The sequence below is a fragment of the Schistocerca nitens genome, chromosome 2, assembly GCF_023898315.1.
Source record: "Schistocerca nitens isolate TAMUIC-IGC-003100 chromosome 2, iqSchNite1.1, whole genome shotgun sequence".
NCBI lineage: Eukaryota > Metazoa > Arthropoda > Insecta > Orthoptera > Acrididae > Schistocerca > Schistocerca nitens.
Window position 1 is genome coordinate 1071956279 of NC_064615.1, and position 18280 is coordinate 1071974558.

General features: G+C 42.7%; 1 protein-coding gene across 1 annotated transcript in view; it reads left to right on the plus strand.

The window, feature by feature from the left end:
- The first annotated feature begins 6210 nt into the window (after positions 1-6210).
- The window catches only part of LOC126235558 (dehydrogenase/reductase SDR family member 11-like), a 63762-nt gene continuing 51692 nt past the window's right edge, over positions 6211-18280 (plus strand). Inside the window, exon 1 of the mRNA XM_049944275.1 lies at positions 6211-6348. Within this exon, the coding sequence (XP_049800232.1) occupies positions 6211-6348 (138 nt within the window). The remainder of the gene's footprint in view (positions 6349-18280) is intronic.

Below are 18280 nucleotides of genomic sequence, written 5' to 3' on the forward strand. Positions count from 1 at the left end.
GGAGAAAGGAGATCCACTTGTATGAACATCAAGAGCTCAGATGGAAAGCCAGTTCTAAGAAAAGAAGGGAAAGCAGAAAGGTGGAAGGAGTGTATTGAGGGTCTATACAAGGGAGATGTACTTGAGGGCAATATTATGGAAGTGGAAGAGGATGTAGATGAAGATGAAATGGGAGATACGATACTGCGTGAAGAGTTTGACAGAGCACTGAAAGACCTGAGTCGAAACAAGGCCCCCGGAGTAGACAACATTCCATTGGAACTATTGACTGCCTTGGGAGAGCCAGTCCTGACTAAACTCTACCATCTGTTGAGCAAGAGGTATGAAACAGGCGAAATACCCTCAGACTTCAAGAAGAATATAATAATTCCAATCCCAAAGAAAACCGGTGTTGACAGATGTGAAAATTACCGAACAATCAGTTTAATAAGGCACAGCTGCAAAATACTAACACGAATTCTTTACAGACGAATGGAAAAACTAGTAGAAGCCGACCTCGGGGAAGATCAGTTTGGATTCCGTAGAAATATTGGAACACGTGAGGCAATACTGACCTTACGACTTATCTTAGAAGAAAGATTAAGGAAAGGCAAACCTACGTTTCTAGCATTTGTAGACTTAGAGAAAGCTTTTGACAATGTTGACTGGAATACTCTCTTTCAAATTCAAAAGGTGGCAGGGGTAAAATACAGGGAGCGAAAGGCTATTTACAATTTGTACAGAAACCAGATGGCAGTTATAAGAGTCGAGGGACATGAAAAGGAAGCAGTGGTTGGGAAGGGAGTAAGACAGGTTTGTAGCCTCTCCCAGATGTTATTCAATCTGTATATGGAGCAAGCAGTAAAGGAAACAAAAGAAAATTCGGAGTAGGTATTAAAATCCATGGAGAAGAAATAAAAACTTTGAGGTTCGCCGATGACATTGTAATTCTGTCAGAGACAGCAAAGGACTTGATGGAGCAGTTGAATGGAATGGACAGTGTCTTGAAAGGAGGATATAAGATGAACATCAACAGAAGCAAAACGAGTATAATGGAATGTAGTCGAATTAAGTCGGGTGACGCTGAGGGAATTAGATTAGGAAATGAGACACTTAAAGTAGTAAAGTAGTTTTGCTATTTGGGGAGCAAAATAACTGATGATGGTCGAAGTAGAGAGGATATAAAATGTAGACTGCCAATGGCAAGGAAAGTGTTTGTGAAGAAGAGAAATTTGTTAACATCGAGTATAGATTTAAGTGTCAGGAAGTCATTTCTGAAAGTATTTGTATGGAGTGTAGCCATGTATCGAAGTGAAACATGGACGATAAATAGTTTGGACAAGAAGAGAATAGAAGCTTTCGAAATGTGGTGCTACAGAAGAATGCTGAAGATTAGATGGGTAGACCACATAACTAATGAGGAAGTATTGAATAGGATTGGGGAGAAGAGAAGTTTGTGGCACAACTTGACCAGAAGAAGGGATCGGTTGGTAGGACATGTTCTGAGGCATCAAGGGATCATCAATTTAGTATTGGAGGGCAGCGTGGAGGGTAAAAACCGTAGAGGGAGACCAAGAGATGAATACACTAAGCAGATTCAGAAGGATGTAGGTTGCAGTAGGTACTGGGAGATGAAGAAGCTTGCACAGGATAGAGTAGCATGGAGAGCTGCATCAAACCAGTCTCAGGACTGAAGACCACAACAACAACAACCCTGAATATCAGGAATTCTGTAAAACATCAAACCTCCGTCATCACTGTGGCCGAAAAAAGATCCTGCAATAATGGGGCCAACGACGACTGAAGAGAATCGATGAAAGCGACAGAAGTTCAACGCTTCCGCAAATTGCTGCAGATATCAATGCTGGGTCATCAAAAAGTATGAGTGTGCGAACCGTTAAACGAAACATCAAAGGTATGGGCTTTCGGAACCGAAGGCCCATTCGTGTACCCTTGATAACTCCACGACACAAAGCTTTACGCCTCGCCTGGCCCCGCCAACACCGACATTGGAATGTTGGTGACGGAAACATGTTGCCTGGTCTGTCAAGTCTCGTTGTAAATTGTATCGAGTGGACGGACGTGTTCTGATATGGAGACAGCCTCATGAATCCATGATCACCGCATGTTAGCTGGGGACCGATCAAGTTGGTGGAGGTTCTGTAATGGTGTGGGTCGCGTGCAGTTGGAGTGATATGGATCCCTGAGATGTCTAGATACGACTCTGACAGGTGACATGTACCTAAGCATCCTGTCTGATCACTTGCATCCAGTCATGTTAATTGTGCTTTCCGACGGACTTGGGCAACTACAGCGGGCAATGCGACACCCCACACCTCCAGAATTGCTGCAGACTGGCGCCAGGAACATTCTTCTGAGTTTAAACACTTCCGCTGGCCACCAAACTCTCCAGATATGAACTTTATAGGGCTTATCTCGGATGCCTTGCAACGTGCTGTTCAGAAGAGATCTGCATCCCATCGTACGCTAACCGATTTATGCACAGCCCTGCGGGATTCATCGTCTCAATTCCCACCAGCACTACTTCAGACATTAGTCGAGTCCATACCACGTTGTGTTGCGGTACTTCTGCGTGCTCGTGTGGGCCGTACATGATATTAGACAGGTGTACCAGTTTCTTTGGCTCTTCAGTGTATATAGGCACTGCCGACCGCAGCGCAGTATTCTGCCCATTTACCTATCACTGTATTTGAATATGCATGCCTATACCAGTTTCTTTGGTGCTTCGCTGTAATATATAATATGGACCTACTTCCAAGACCGGAACAACACCATGTACGAAAGTAATGGCTTCCAGCCAATCATCGCTTTTGGGTTTGTTTACTTCAGGTTTATTATTACGATGAACGAAATGTAGTTCCAGTACGTATGGCAGCTTAACAGTCTTCTTATTTCTCTCGACAAATCCCGTAACTCGGTTCCAGATCAGTTCTGTTGTGTTCATATTGTAATGGTACAGCGACAGATGTAAAAGTGCAGCATTTGTATACTGTGCTCGATGCTCTGAAAACGATTGTTTTTATGTCTCTACGACACTTACCACTCTGCTTCCTGTGAGACTACATGTGTGGTATAAAACGTTGGACCTAGTCCATATTAGAGTATTTGGGTTGTCATAATTGTCCTAAAAATTAATTTTGTATGTTTTCTTGGTTTAAGCAACCTTTATTAACAGTCTTTCATAAAATGTCGATAATTATGAATTTCTATTTGAAATGAAAACAGGAATTTCTCGTGCAATATGTAATTAGAAACAAGATAACGTGCATTATTCCTTCCAAAATTCTTGCTGTATTTTACAATTACTATTAGCAAATATATCAAACTGAACGAAAATAAAGTCCAAGGCGAGCCTTGAACCAGTGATTCATGACCTGCAAGAGATCATCCGTCATACTACGCTACTGGAATGAGGTTTTCACTCTGCAGCGGAGTGTGCGCTGATATCAACCTTCTTGACAGATTAAAACTGTGTGCCGGACCGAGACTCGAACTCGGGACCTTTACCTTTCGCGGCAAGTGCTCTACGGGTTGTGAGTCGTGCTTGGGAAGCTCAGATGATAGAGCATTTGCCCGCAAAAGGCAAAGGTCCCGAGTTCGAGTCTCGGTCCGGCACGTAGTTTTAATCTACCAGGAAGTTTCATACTACGCTACTGATTCCATTATACATCCCTTCTACGTGTATCTCAATTGTATCACATACAGTCCTTCGAAAAACCTTAAAGCAGATTTTCTCTTGAAGTTTATGAAAAACACGAAGAACACCCTATTCCTCGACACTTTCTAACCGTGTTCCACACCCGTGTTTCACTACAGAGTAGGAAGTAGCCTTAGCCGTTTTCATACCGCGCATTAACTGTGCGACAAACAGGCCACAACAATACAGAGATTGGGACTGTACACAGTTTTTGAAATAAAAACTACATAGCTAAACCTTGATTAAGAAAAACGTTGATGGCTATTAATACATTGAATACCTTAGTTTAATTACACGTAACTTAGTAACAAGATATCTAATGTATTAATGTCTTACTTAAGTATAGGTAGGACCTACTCCCAAGAGCGCAACAACACTTGTGTAAGTGTGCTGAGGTTTGTGACCAATCATCGAGTTCTTGTTTGTTTACATTAGGTTTATTCTTATGATGAACAGAGTACATAATAGACGGTAGGGGCCACGCGCAGACACGCTGCGAGCTGTGACGTCACCATAAACCCTTGCCATGCCTCACTAACTTGGAGCTTATGGGCATACGGCGTACATGTTTATAATTCGTAGAAAGGTACGAAAATAATCGAGATTTTTCCAGGTTGTAGTGTATTGTTGCCGTTATTAAGCTTTATATTTGTCACACTGTCTTTTCTATGGTCGGTGAAAGACTAGTGTAAATCCTCCGAACTAAGCAATTTTCAAAAAAAGTCTTAAAAAACTTTGAGTTTCGGAACACTACGGCTTAAACCAATAAAAGCTGTTGGAACGCTAAATTGCTGGAGTCTTCTTTTTTAAAAGTGACTGCACTAGGAAGAAAAAATTTCAGTATGTCTCTGACAAAAGGTAAGGCTTCATAAGATAGACAATTCAAACTCGCAGCGTTTGTTATGTCTTCAGATGACCACAAAGTACATCGTCGTTTCGTAAGCCACGGTGGCTGAGTCAGAAAAATATCACTTTTTGGACATATTTTAATTTCTTGTATCTCAGCGCTACATCCAGAGATCATGTAGATCAGGATTTTTTTGCCTATGGGCTTTTATTTCTGTTGCCAAAATATCAAATTGTTGGCCTAAGAACACATTGCCGGCCGAAGTGGCCGTGCGGTTAAAGGCGCTGCAGTCTGGAGCCGCAAGACCGCTACGGTCGCAGGTTCGAATCCTGCCTCGGGCATGGATGTTTGTAATGTCCTTAGGTTAGTTAGGTTTAACTAGTTCTAAGTTCTAGGGGACTAATAACCTCAGCAGTTGAGTCCCATAGTGCTCAGAGCCATTTGAACCATTTAAGAACACATTACCGCGTATACGGCAGTGTTTGTTTCCACAGTTGATTTTTTGTCTAGTGGCAATTTCGTCATTAGTTGGTAACACACTTGCGTTCTACTTCTTTAAGGTAGCTTCGTTTTTATGCCCGAATATTTCTCTCGTTATTAGCCCTCGTTATCCCTACAGAGTATTCCAGCATCCCTATTCCAGGCTGTCCCCACAGTCACCAACCGCACTAGTTCTCATTGTTTTCTCACATCTATGCTTCATCAAATTTGTTGCTTACATAATGTAACTACGGTTCTTTTTTGTGTTTCTTATTTTTACTATTTGTGGTTAGAATAACACATATTCGGAATGCTTTTATTAGATGGAGCCCAGTAAAACTTGAATTTGTTCCTAGACATTGCGAGAATTGAAGGAAAAGAAAATGAAAGGAAAGCTCAAAATCAATCATCTCGAAGTTTTGAGGAAAGCGTTTCGAGTACGAGTGAGGAAGGAATAACAAACGCTGACGACCATTCTAACATTCTGAAACTGAAGTTGAGGGCAGTGATCTAGAGGGCGAATGTGAAACAAGAGCTGAAGATTTTTATGTTGGGAGGAGGCTTCTATTTGATGATAGCAGAACCCAGCAGGAAAGATGGAAACTTGATAATTTTCCTGCCATAAGATATATAAATATTTATTTGTCTGTTTCAGTATATCATAAAAAATTTTATACAATTATGTACACAAAATATTCTGTTTCGAACATAACATGGATAAAATATGTTGTATGGTATATATAATCTAATATAAGACCAATAACTGAAGCAAAACTAAGTGTTTTGCTTTGTGTAAAGGGCGATTGCTCACGTGACTGACAAGGAAAGATTAAGACTGTGCTGTGATTAATATTGTCTTTGCAGTCTCTAAGGCAAATCTGTCTCTTTTCCATACCTTACACAGGCTGATCGTCGCTAAAAATACTGGGTATTTCTGTTACACTTGTTTATGAAGGCGATAACATACCAGTCTTTACGTACAGTGTTGATCATCGGAAGCTCTATTTGCTGCTCTAATACACTGTTTCCCTCACATGATAGCTTCTATCTCTATCACATGACACCAGAGTAAATTTTGCTGATAACATGTCGTGTACACGTACGCATATAGAAGACATTGTGGTTATAATATGTTCGTGAGTTATGCCTGAGATCCTGACTAGCTGACCACTCTGTCCACAGAGCCATGGGTATCGACAAATACAAGGGACGTGTTGCACTGGTTACTGGCGCCAGTGCGGGCATCGGCGCTGCCATAGTGCAAGCGCTGCTGAAAGAAGGACTCACCGTCGTGGGAATAGCCAGGAGGGTTGACAAGATCAAGGTACACATACATACATACACGCATGTGTCCTAACTTGTATTCCTAGATACAGTCTTACAATGAGACCGTATAGCTGCCAGTTTGTTTATTATACTTTTAATTTTATGGAGATTCAGAACTGAAGGTCTTTCCGCGGCGGCGATGAGTTTGGCAGCACATTCAAATCTTGCATGCATGTGTTCCCTGGCCCAGCAGTGGTAGGATGGGAGTAGTAGTGCTGTGTATATGTTTGCTGCTGTTACTTGTGTTATTGTCTAGTTGTTGTGTGATCTGAGAGTGGTCTGAATGCTTACTATTACAGAGAGAGCGTTTTTAGAGGGCATGTGAGGCGGCAAATTGGATTCCGTTTTTCTGCTTCGAGGTGTCCACATCGTGACACTGTGCGTGATTTAATTCGCAAATTCCCGACTACAGGTTCAGTTCATGGTGCACCACGAACTGGTACGCCCACAATTTTGACAGAACGGAAGCTTCAGAGATTTATACCAATTAAATTAACAATCGACGGAGATGATCCTCCTTGGTACACAAAACGTGTTAGAACACCGTTGCAGAAACAACGAAACAAACATGCCAAATTTAAACAGACGCAAAATCCCCAAGATCGGCGATATTTTACAGAAGCTCGAAATTTAGCGCGGACTTCAATGCGACATGCCTCTAACAGTTTCCACAACGAAACATTGTCTCGAAACCTGGCAGAAAATCCAAAGAGGTTCTGGTCGTACGTGAAGTATGTTAGCGGCAAGAAACAATCAATGCTTTCTCTGCGTGATAGCAATGAAGATACTACCGAAGACAGTGCTGCCAAGGCAGAGTTACGAAACACAGCCTTCCGAAATGCCTTCACAAAAGAAGATGAAGTAAATATTCCAGAATTCGAATCTAGAACAGTTGCCAACATGAGTAATGTAGAAGTAAATATCCTGGGAGTAGTGAAGCAACTTAAATGACTTAATAAAAGCAAGTCTTCTGGTCCAGACTGTATACAAATTAGGTTCCTTTCGAAGTATGCTGATGCATTAGCTCCATACTTAGCAAACATATGCAACCGTTCGCTCAACGAAAGATCCGTACCCAAAGACTAGAAGGTTGCACAGGTCACACCAATATTCAAGAAAGGTAGTAGGAGTAATCCAGTAAATAACAGGCCCATATCGTTAACGTCGATATGCAGCAGGATTTTAGAACATATATTGTGTTCGAACATAATGAATTACCTCGAAGACAACAGTCTATTGACACACAGTCAACATGGGTTTAGAAAACATCGTTCTTGTGAAACACAACTAGCCCTTTATTCTCATGAAGTGCTGAGTGCTATTGACAAGGGATTTCAGATCGATTCCATATTCCTGGATTTCCGGAAGGCTTTTGACACTGTACCAAACAAGCGGCTCGTAGTGAAATTCCGTGCTTATGGAATATCGTCTCAGTTATGTGACTGGATTTGTGGTATCCTGTCAGAGAGGTCACAGTTCGTAGTAATTGACGGAAAGTCATCGAGTAAAACAGAAGTGATTTCTGGCGTTCCCCAAGGTCGTGTTATAGGCCCTTTGCTCTTCCTAATCTATATTAACGATTTTGGAGACAATCTGAGCAGCCGTCTTCGGTTGTTTGCAGATGACGCTGTCGTTTATTGACTAATAAAGTCATCAAAGACAAAACAAACTGCAAAACGATTTAGAAGCAATATCGGAATGGTGCGAAAAGTGGCAGTTGACCTTAAATAAAGAAAAGTGTGAGGTCATCCACATGAGTGCTAAAAGGAACTCGTTAAACTTCGGTTCATGATAAATCAGTCTAATCTAAAATTCAACTAAATACCTGTTGTTGTTGTTGTGGTCTTCAGTCCTGAGACTGGTTTGATGCAGCTCTCCATGCTACTCTATCCTGTGCAAGCTTCTTCATCTCCCAGTACCTACTGCAACCTACATCCTTCTGAATCTGCTTAGTGTATTCATCTCTTGGTCTCCCTATACGATTTTTACCCTCCACGCTGCCCTCCAATGCTAAATTTGTGATCCCTTGATACCTCAAAACATGTCCTACCAACCGATCCCTTCTTCTGGTCAAGTTGTGCCACAAACTTCTCTTCTCCCCAATCCTATTCAATACCTCCTCATTAGTTACGTGATCTACCCACCTTATCTTCAGCATTCTTCTGTAGCACCATATTTCGAAAGCTTCTATTCTCTTCTTGTCCAAACTGGTTATCATCCATGTTTCATTTCCATACATGGCTACACTCCATACAAATACTTTCAGAAAGGACTTCCTGACACTTAAATCTATGCTCGATGTTAACAAATTTCTCTTCTTCAGAAACGATTTCCTTGCCATTGCCAGTCTACATTTTATATCCTCTCTACTTCGACCATCATCAGTTATTTTACTCCCTAAATAGCAAAACTCCTTTACTACTTTAAGTGTCTCATTTCCTAACCTAATCCCCTCAGCATCACCCGATTTATCTTGACTACATTCCATTATCCTCGTTTTGCTATTGTAGATGTTCATCTTATATCCTCCTTTCAAGACACTGTCCATTCCGTTCAACTGCTCTTCCAAGTCCTTTGCTGTCGCTGACAGAATTACAACATCATCGGCGAACCTCAAAGTTTTTACTTCTTCTCCATGAATTTTAATACCTACTCCGAATTTTTCTTTTGTTTCCTTTACTGCTTGCTCAATATACAGATTGAATAACATCGGGGAGAGGCTACAACCCTGTCTCACTCCTTTCCCAACCACTGCTTCCATTTCATGCCCCTCGACTCTTATAACTGCCGTCTGGTTGCTGTACAAATTGTAAATAGCCTTTCGCTCCCTGTATTTAACCCCTGCCACCTTCAGAATTTGAAAGAGAGTATTTCAGTTAACGTTGTCAAAAGCTTTCTCTAAGTCTACAAATGCTAGAAACGTAGGTTTGCCTTTTCTTAATCTTTCTTCTAAGATAAGTCGTAAGGTTAGTATTGCCCCACGTGTTCCAACATTTCTACGGAATCCAAACTGATCTTCCCCGAGGTCCGCTTCTACGAGTTTTTCCATTCGTCTGTAAAGAATTCGCGTTAGTATTTTGCAGCTGTGACTTATTAAACTGATAGTTCGGTAATTTTCACATCTGTCAACACCTGCTTTCTTTGGGATTGGAATTATTATATTCTTCTTGAAGTCTGTGGGTATTTCACCTGTCTCATACATCTTGCTCACCAGATGGTAGAGTTTTTGTCATAACTGGTTCTCCCAAGGCCATCAGTAGTTCTAATGGAATGTTGTCTAATCCCGGGGCCTTGTTTCGACACAGGTCTTTCAGTGCTCTGTCAAACTCTTCGCGCAGTATCTTATCTCCCATTCCATCTTCATCTACATCCTCTTCCATTTCCATAATATTGTCCTCAAGTACATCGTCCTTGTATAAACCCTCTATATACTCCTTCCACCTTCCTGCCTGCCCTTCTTTGCTTAGAACTGGGTTGCCATCTGAGCTCTTGATATTCATACAAGTGGTTCTCTTCTCTCCAAAGGTCTCTTTAATTTTCGTGTAGGCAGTATCTATCTTACCCCTAGTGAGACAAGCCTCTACATCCTTACATTTGTCCTCTAGCCATCCCTGCTTAGCCATTTTGCACTTCCTGTCGATCTCATTTTTGAGACGTTTGTATTCCTTTTCGCCTGCTTCATTTACTGCATTTTTATATTTTCTCCTTTCATCAATTAAATTCAATACTTATTCTGTTACCCAAGGATTTCTATTAGCCCTCGTCTTTTTACCTACTTGATCCTCTGCTGCCTTCACTACTTCATCCCTCAGAGCTACCCATTCTTCTTCTACTGTATTTCTTTCCCCCATTCCTGTCAATTGTTCCCTTATGCTGTTCCTGAACTCTCTACAACCTCTGGTTCTTTCAGTTTATCCAGGTCCCATCTTCTTAAATTCCCACCTTTTTGCAGTTTCTTCAGTTTCAATCTGCAGTTCACAACCAATAGATTGTGGTCAGAATCCACATCTGCCCCTGGAAATGTCTTACAATTTAAAACCTGGTTCCTAAATCTCTGCCTTACCATTATATAATCTATCTGATACCTTTTAGTATCTCCAGGATTCTTCCAGGTATACAACCTTCTTTTATGATTCTTTAACCAAGTGTTAGCTATGATTAAGTTGTGCTCTGTGCAAAATTCTACAATGCGGCTTCCTCTTTCATTTCTTCCCCCCAATCCATATTCACCTACTATGTTTCCTTCTCTCCCTTTTCCTACTGACGAATTCCAGTCACCCATGACTATTAAATTTTCGTCTCCCTTCACTACCTGAATAATTTCTTTTATCTCGTCATACATTTCATCAATTTCTTCATCATCTGCAGAGCTAGTTGGCATATAAACTTGTACTACTGTAGTAGGCGTGGGCTTCGTGTCTATCTTGGCCACAATAGTGCGTTCACTATGCTGTTTGTAGTAGCTAACACGCACTCCTATTTTTTTATGCATTATTAAACCTTTTCCTGCATTACCCCTATTTGATTTTGTATTTATAAACCTGTAATCACCTGACCAAATGTCTTGTTTCTCCTGCCACCGAACTTCATTAATTCCCACTATATCTAACTTTAACCTATCCATTTCCCTTTTTAAATTTTCCATCCTACCTGCCCGATTAAGGGATCTGACATTCCACGCTCCGATCCGTAGAACGCCAGTTATCTTTCTCCTGATAACGACATCCTCCTGAGTAGTCCCCGCCCGGAGATCTGAATGGGGGACTATTTTACCTCCGGAATATTTTACCCAAGAGGACGCCATCATCATTTAATCATACAGTAAAGCTGCATGTCCTCGGGAAAATTTACGGCTGTAGTTTCCCCTTGCTTTCAGCCGTTCGCAGTATCAGCACAGCAAGGCCGTTTTGGTTAATGTTACAAGGCCAGATCAGTCAATCATCCAGACTGTTGCCCCTGCAACTACTGAAAAGGCTGCTGCCCCTCTTCAGGAACCACATGTTTGTCTGGCCTCTCAACAGATACCCCTCCGCTGTGGTTGCACCTACGGTACGGCTATCTGTATCGCTGAGGCACGCAAGCCTCCCCACCAACGGCAAGGTCCATGGTTCATGGGTGGACTAAATACCTAGGTATTACAATTACGAACAACTTAAATTGGAAGGAACACAGAGAAAGTGTTGTGTGGAAGGCAAACCAAAGACTGCCTTTTATTGGCAGGACACTTAGAAAATGTAACAGACCTACCAAGGACACTGCTACGCTACGCTTGTGCGTCCTTTAACAAATAAAAATATAATATAATAATAATAATAATATATAATAGTAATAATAATTTGTAAAATAATAATTTACACCGTGAATTTATCGAGCTTCGCACGTCCGAAGATGTACGGAACGTAGCCAGGGCTCATTATATTTTGTAGACAAAGTCTGCTATCTGACCTCAGCTTCAATCATGACAATGGAGTGACGGAAACTACTAAAACAGAGAAAAGCATACGATTAAATAAAACATATATTCATTACAACATATACATTGAGATATGAATGACACTTACGTAAAATTCTATCCAAATAATTGCAGATAATTCACAAATGAGAGCGACTTATTAATTCTGCGCCTCTTTTCTGCTAATAAATATCAATATGGCTAACTGTGGAGCCGCACAAAATATTACGTCCTTCTAGGACAACGAATGACATAAGAGTGTGCTGATGCCTACTGGCTGTGACAAGAGAGCGGTGTTAAATTCCTTTATTTTGCCTTCTCTTGTCTTAAAAAATCGATACATATAATCTAAGATAACTAAATTAAATTTGTCTGTGCGAGTGCAAATGGTTCCTTAAAGTCCTCTTTTAGACTACTGCTGCGTGTTGTGGGATCCTTATCAGATAGGACTGACGGAGTACATCGAAAAAGTTCAAAGAAAGCAGCACGTTTTGTATTATCGAGAAATATGGGAGGGAGTGTCACAGAATGATACAGGATTTGGGCTGGGCATCATTAAAAGAAACGCGTTTTCCGTTGCGACAGAATCTTCTCACGAAATTCCAGTCACGAACTATCTCCTCCGAATGCGAAAATATTTTGTTGACACCGAATTACATAGGTGGGAACGATCACCAAGATAAAATAAGGGAAATCAGAGCTCGTACAGAAAGATATAGATGTTCATTCTTTCAATGCGCTGTACGAGATTGGAATAATAGAGAATTGTGAAGGTGGTTCGATGAACGCTCTGCCGGGCACTTAAATGTGATTTGCAGAGTATCCATGTACATGTAGATGTTCACGACATTACAGACATCATGCTGCGGAGTTCAACAAATCAATGAAGAGATTATCGCAAGGTAGCTAAAATCTCTGGTTACGGCTTTTTGTGCACGTAGCAAAGAACTGGGGATGTATCCGTATAAAATTACTGTAGTGCACTAATTATGTTGTATGGACCATGTGAAACGAATAACATATTGTGAATGGTTTCAGATATTTGTTAACTGTCATGGAGTTGGGGTTTTAGATCGAACGTTTTTCACTGTTGAGGATTAGTTTCACCTATCTGGCTTCATTCATTCTCAAAATTCCAGAATTTTCTTATTAGAATATCCAAATTCCTTAAGTGAAACACTATTGCATCGAGAGAGAATCGGAGTGTGGTTTGCCATAACGCGAGCGCGAATTATAGGTAGTATCTTTTTCGATACTACCATCACTTTTGATATTTATTTCTCCCAGATAATTTATCCATTTATTGCTGTGCTGAACGAAAATGAGGTCAATGACTCATTATTCCAACAAGACAACGCTATTGCCCAGCAACGTGCTCGCAAAGGCGCGTTGTACTGAATACACTGTGGGTTGAGGCTGCATTGATGTCTGCAGTCGCTTTAGGGTGAAGGCTTCCTGTTTTCCAAGCAGCCTACTTTTGAAAAAGCCATCTGGAGTGTTCTCAGCAGTTACGTTGTTGTTCCAGAGGGGTCCAGTCTTCCTGAGAAACACATTTGAGAGAGTGCAAGAAAGAGTTGCATTGACATTAAATAAAAGTGTTCTCCATCGCAGAACGACAGGCCTATTGGAGGCGATGGGAGCATGCCTAATCTGTGGGTGGTCACCCCCTGACCAGGCAGGCGCTGTGTGGGGGTTGTGTCGATGTATTTCAGACGAACAATTTGCACTTGGAGCGGCCATCCTTTTATCTCTTGTTGTTTAGTTGACTATACACACTATTGTGTTGGCATAGGACCAGCTAGTGCAATGAGGCGTTCGGAGGAGCAGCTGGCCTTATGAAAAGGTCTGAGGTCTCGATTTTCGGCAGTTTGTAAACGTCTATCGATGAGAACACAGACTCAGACACCACCCCATCTGCAGCCTTTTGGGACGACGATTATCCCCAGCACATGTGTTGCCTTATGAGCCATTCATTAGGAGTGCTGGTTTACAACTGTGATGCATTTTTCCCAGCAGTTGAGGCAGCGTGTATTGGCTTCCGCTACCTGGGTTGCAGGGTGGCTTTTGAGCAAGCATCTGTAGCGAACTATGACATCAAACAACGATAGATATTGTGCTTAGCTGTATGCTTACAAGTAATACACTTCTTAAACTCTTCTCTGTCCAACACCAGCATCTCGGCAGTTGAACCTACTTTCCACCAAAATGAACAAAGATAGTACCTTACACCCCTGCCATTTTCCTTCCAGCTTGTAGGTGAAGGGTAGAGTTTGGGTGGTATTGCGAAATTTTTTCACAGCAGAATAATACCTGTTGTGTGACATCGTCAGTTTTAGCGAGTGTGCGATTTTTGGCCATCCTTTACCCGTGCTATGCATATACACTCCTGGAAATGGAAAAAAGAACACATTGACACCGGTGTGTCAGACCCACCATACTTACTCCGGACACTGCGAGAGGGCTGTACAAGCAATGATCACACGCACAGCACAGCGGACACACCAGGAACCGCGGTGTTGGCCGTCGAATGGCGCTAGCTGCGCAGCATTTGTGCACCGCCGCCGTCAGTGTCAGCCAGTTTGCCGTGGCATACGGAGCTCCATCGCAGTCTTTAACACTGGTAGCATGCCGCGACAGCGTGGACGTGAACCGTATGTGCAGTTGACGGACTTTGAGCGAGGGCGTATAGTGAGCATGCGGGAGGCCGGGTGGACGTACCGCCGAATTGCTCAACACGTGGGGCGTGAGGTCTCCACAGTACATCGATGTTGTCGCCAGTGGTCGGCGGAAGGTGCACGTGCCCGTCGACCTGGGACCGGACCGCAGCGACGCACGGATGCACGCCAAGACCGTAGGATCCTACGCAGTGCCGTAGGGGACCGCACCGCCACTTCCCAGCAAATTAGGGACACTGTTGCTCCTGGGGTATCGGCGAGGACCATTCGCAACCGTCTCCATGAAGCTGGGCTACGGTCCCGCACACCGTTAGGCCGTCTTCCGCTCACGCCCCAACATCGTGCAGCCCGCCTCCAGTGGTGTCGCGACAGGCGTGAATGGAGGGACGAATGGAGACGTGTCGTCTTCAGCGATGAGAGTCGCTTCTGCCTTGGTGCCAATGATGGTCGTATGCGTGTTTGGCGCCGTGCAGGTGAGCGCCACAATCAGGACTGCATACGACCGAGGCACACAGGGCCAACACCCGGCATCATGGTGTGGGGAGCGATCTCCTACACTGGCCGTACACCACTGGTGATCGTCGAGGGGACACTGAATAGTGCACGGTACATCCAAACCGTCATCGAACCCATCGTTCTACCATTCCTAGACCGGCAAGGGAACTTGCTGTTCCAACAGGACAATGCACGTCCGCATGTATCCCGTGCCACCCAACGTGGTCTAGAAGGTGTAAGTCAACTACCCTGGCCAGCAAGATCTCCGGATCTGTCCCCCATTGAGCATGTTTGGGACTGGATGAAGCGTCGTCTCACGCGGTCTGCACGTCCAGCACGAACGCTGGTCCAACTGAGGCGCCAGGTGGAAATGGCATGGCAAGCCGTTCCACAGGACTACATCCAGCATCTCTACGATCGTCTCCATGGGAGAATAGCAGCCTGCATTGCTGCGAAAGGTGGATATACACTGTACTAGTGCCGACATTGTGCACGCTCTGTTGCCTGTGTCTATGTGCCTGTGGTTCTGTCAGTGTGATCATGTGATGTATCTGACCCCAGGAATGTGTCAATAAAGTTTCCCCTTCCTGGGACAATGAATTCACGGTGTTCTTATTTCAATTTCCAGGAGTGTAGTTGAGTAATTAGGCCCGATCTTTATGATTAATTATGTAATTAGGACCTATCTTTACTTCAGTTCGTTAGCAAAAATTTCCTAAAAAATATCGCACATCTTTATTTTTAGTCTGGAATACCGTGGAGTACTTTTCAAAAGAAAATTCTTACCAGTCGTTACGAAAAAAAGTAAAACCTAACTTTACAAGACACTTTCAAGAAATATATGTTTTTATGAGAATATGTGAGAAAAAGTAAAACCGTAGCTGCATCTTGAGATTATCTTTATTGTCTCACACGACTAGTTTCGGCGGCACATTACCACCATCCTCAGGCCCACCACTGCCTAAAGAGTAATAGAATTCATTGGCGCAATTATTGTGGAATCGTTGTTACTAGTACAAGTGGGCTAGCTTTCCTCTCTACTCGACACCGTGTTGTCTCCAGTGCAACAAAGCCGAAACTAGTTTTCTCATATACTTCATCAGCAGGAGTCTCTCGGCCATGCAATAACATGGACATCGTTTTTTTATTACTTCTGTCAGAGGAAAAATCAAGAAACAGTAATATGTTTTCGGTAAAAAATTTAGGAAAACTCTAAAAGATTAAAGATATGTCTAGTAAATATTTTATTGCGAAAACGTAAAACTATTCATAGATAAAAAATAAAATAGCCCATGCAACTAAAATCGTCGTCACTGACGAATCTGCGTTGTCTTTGATCTTGTAGATAACTTCCAGAGTTGAAACTGTTATGAAAACTACAAAAGTAATTTTGGTAACATCTGAAACATAAATTAAAACTGTGTGCCGGACCGAGACTCGAACTCGGGACCTTGGTAGAGCACTTGCCCGCGAAAGGTAAAGGTTCCGAGTTCGAGTCTCGGTCCGGCGCACAGTTTTAATCTGCCAGGAAGTTTTATATCAGCGCACACTCCGCTGTAGAGTGAAAATTTCATTCAATCTGAAACACACATACTGTATCGAACGTGAATTATTTTCGAAAGTTTGCATATGTGACAGCGCACGAATATTTAATAGCCGCCTCGACGTTTCTAGTTCCAATGCCACGCCTTCATAGGACCGAGAATATTCCCCAAACGCCGGAGAGATTGTGCATATGGATCCGTATTACACTGAGGTGATAAAAGTCGTTGGATAGCGATATGCTCATATGCAGATTATGGTAGTATCGTGTAGGCTAGATAAAGTATGAAAGAGCGGAGCATTGGCCGATCTGGCATTTTTACTCACGTGATTCGTGTGAAAAGGTTTCCAATGCTACTACGGGCGCACGAAGGGAATTAACTTTCTTTGAACGTGGAATGGTAGTAGGAGCTAGACACATGGGACACTCCATTTCGGAAATCGTTAGGGAATTCAATATTCCGAGATCCACTGCGTCAACGAGAATACCAAATTTCATGCATTAGCTCACACTACAGGCAACACAGTGGCCGACGGTCTTCACTTAACGACCGAGAGCAGCGACGTTTCCGTTAGAGATGTCAGTGCTAACAGACAGGCAACACTGCGAAAATCAATGTAGGCCGTACGACGAACGAATCCGTGAGGACACAGGGGCGAAATTTAGCGTTAATGGGCTGTGGCAGCAGACAAGGATAAGAGTGTCATTGCTAACTGCACGACATGCCCATCAGCGGGGCTCTTCACCGTCTCGATTCTACCCTACACTGCTGGAAAACCTGGGCCTTATCAAATGAGTCTACATTTCAGTTGTTAAGATCTCATGGTAGGGTTGAGTGTGGCGTAGACCTGCTGAAGCCATGGACCCAAGTTGTCAACAAGGATCTGTTGGTGATGGCTCCATAATGGAATTGACGGGGTCCAAAGGTCCAATTCAGCAGATAATTGACTAGAAATGGTTATATTTGTCTACCTGGAGACGATTTCCAGCTATTCACAGACTTCATGTTCCCGTGTCAACGCGCTGTTTCACCGGATCACAATTGTCTGTGATTGGTTTGAAGAACATTCTGCACAATTCGAACGAATGATTTGGCCACCGGCATCGCCCGACATGAATCACATCGAATATTTATGAGACATAAAGTAGAAATCAGTTCGTGTACGAAATCCTGCACAGACAACACTTTCGCAATTACGGATGGCTGTAGAGGCACCATGGCTCAATATTTCTGCAGGGCACTTCCAACGACTTGCTGAGTCCATGCCACGTCGAATCACTGCACTACGCCATGCAGAAGTAGGTCCGACACGATATTAGGAGGTATCCCATGACTTTAGTCACCTCACGATATGTTAAAAGATGTTCTGTAGATACCCCACACTCAGTTTTGTGCTTGCTCGATCTATGCTTTTCAGATCTGAGAATGGAAACATAGTTTGCCGAACCCGGTTATAAGAACGAATGGTCTACTAAAGCTGCATCATGAAGTGAGTTGCTTCTGTTTTCATATCAGTCTAAGTCGCCTCTCTCACCCCACCCCCCCTCCCGAGTGAAATAATGTCGTTGACATATTTCTGTAAAGTAGTAGAAGAAAATGTTAAAACATTTATTATACGTGACACCAAGCGTTAGACAATCAGTGCCGCTCTGCTTTAGCTGTAACACTGCATTTAAAAGTCAAAGATATGAATGTGGAAACGAAAATTAATCAATAGAATCAAACGAATTTTTGATGTAATGTGTACCACTGACAGAAAGAGAA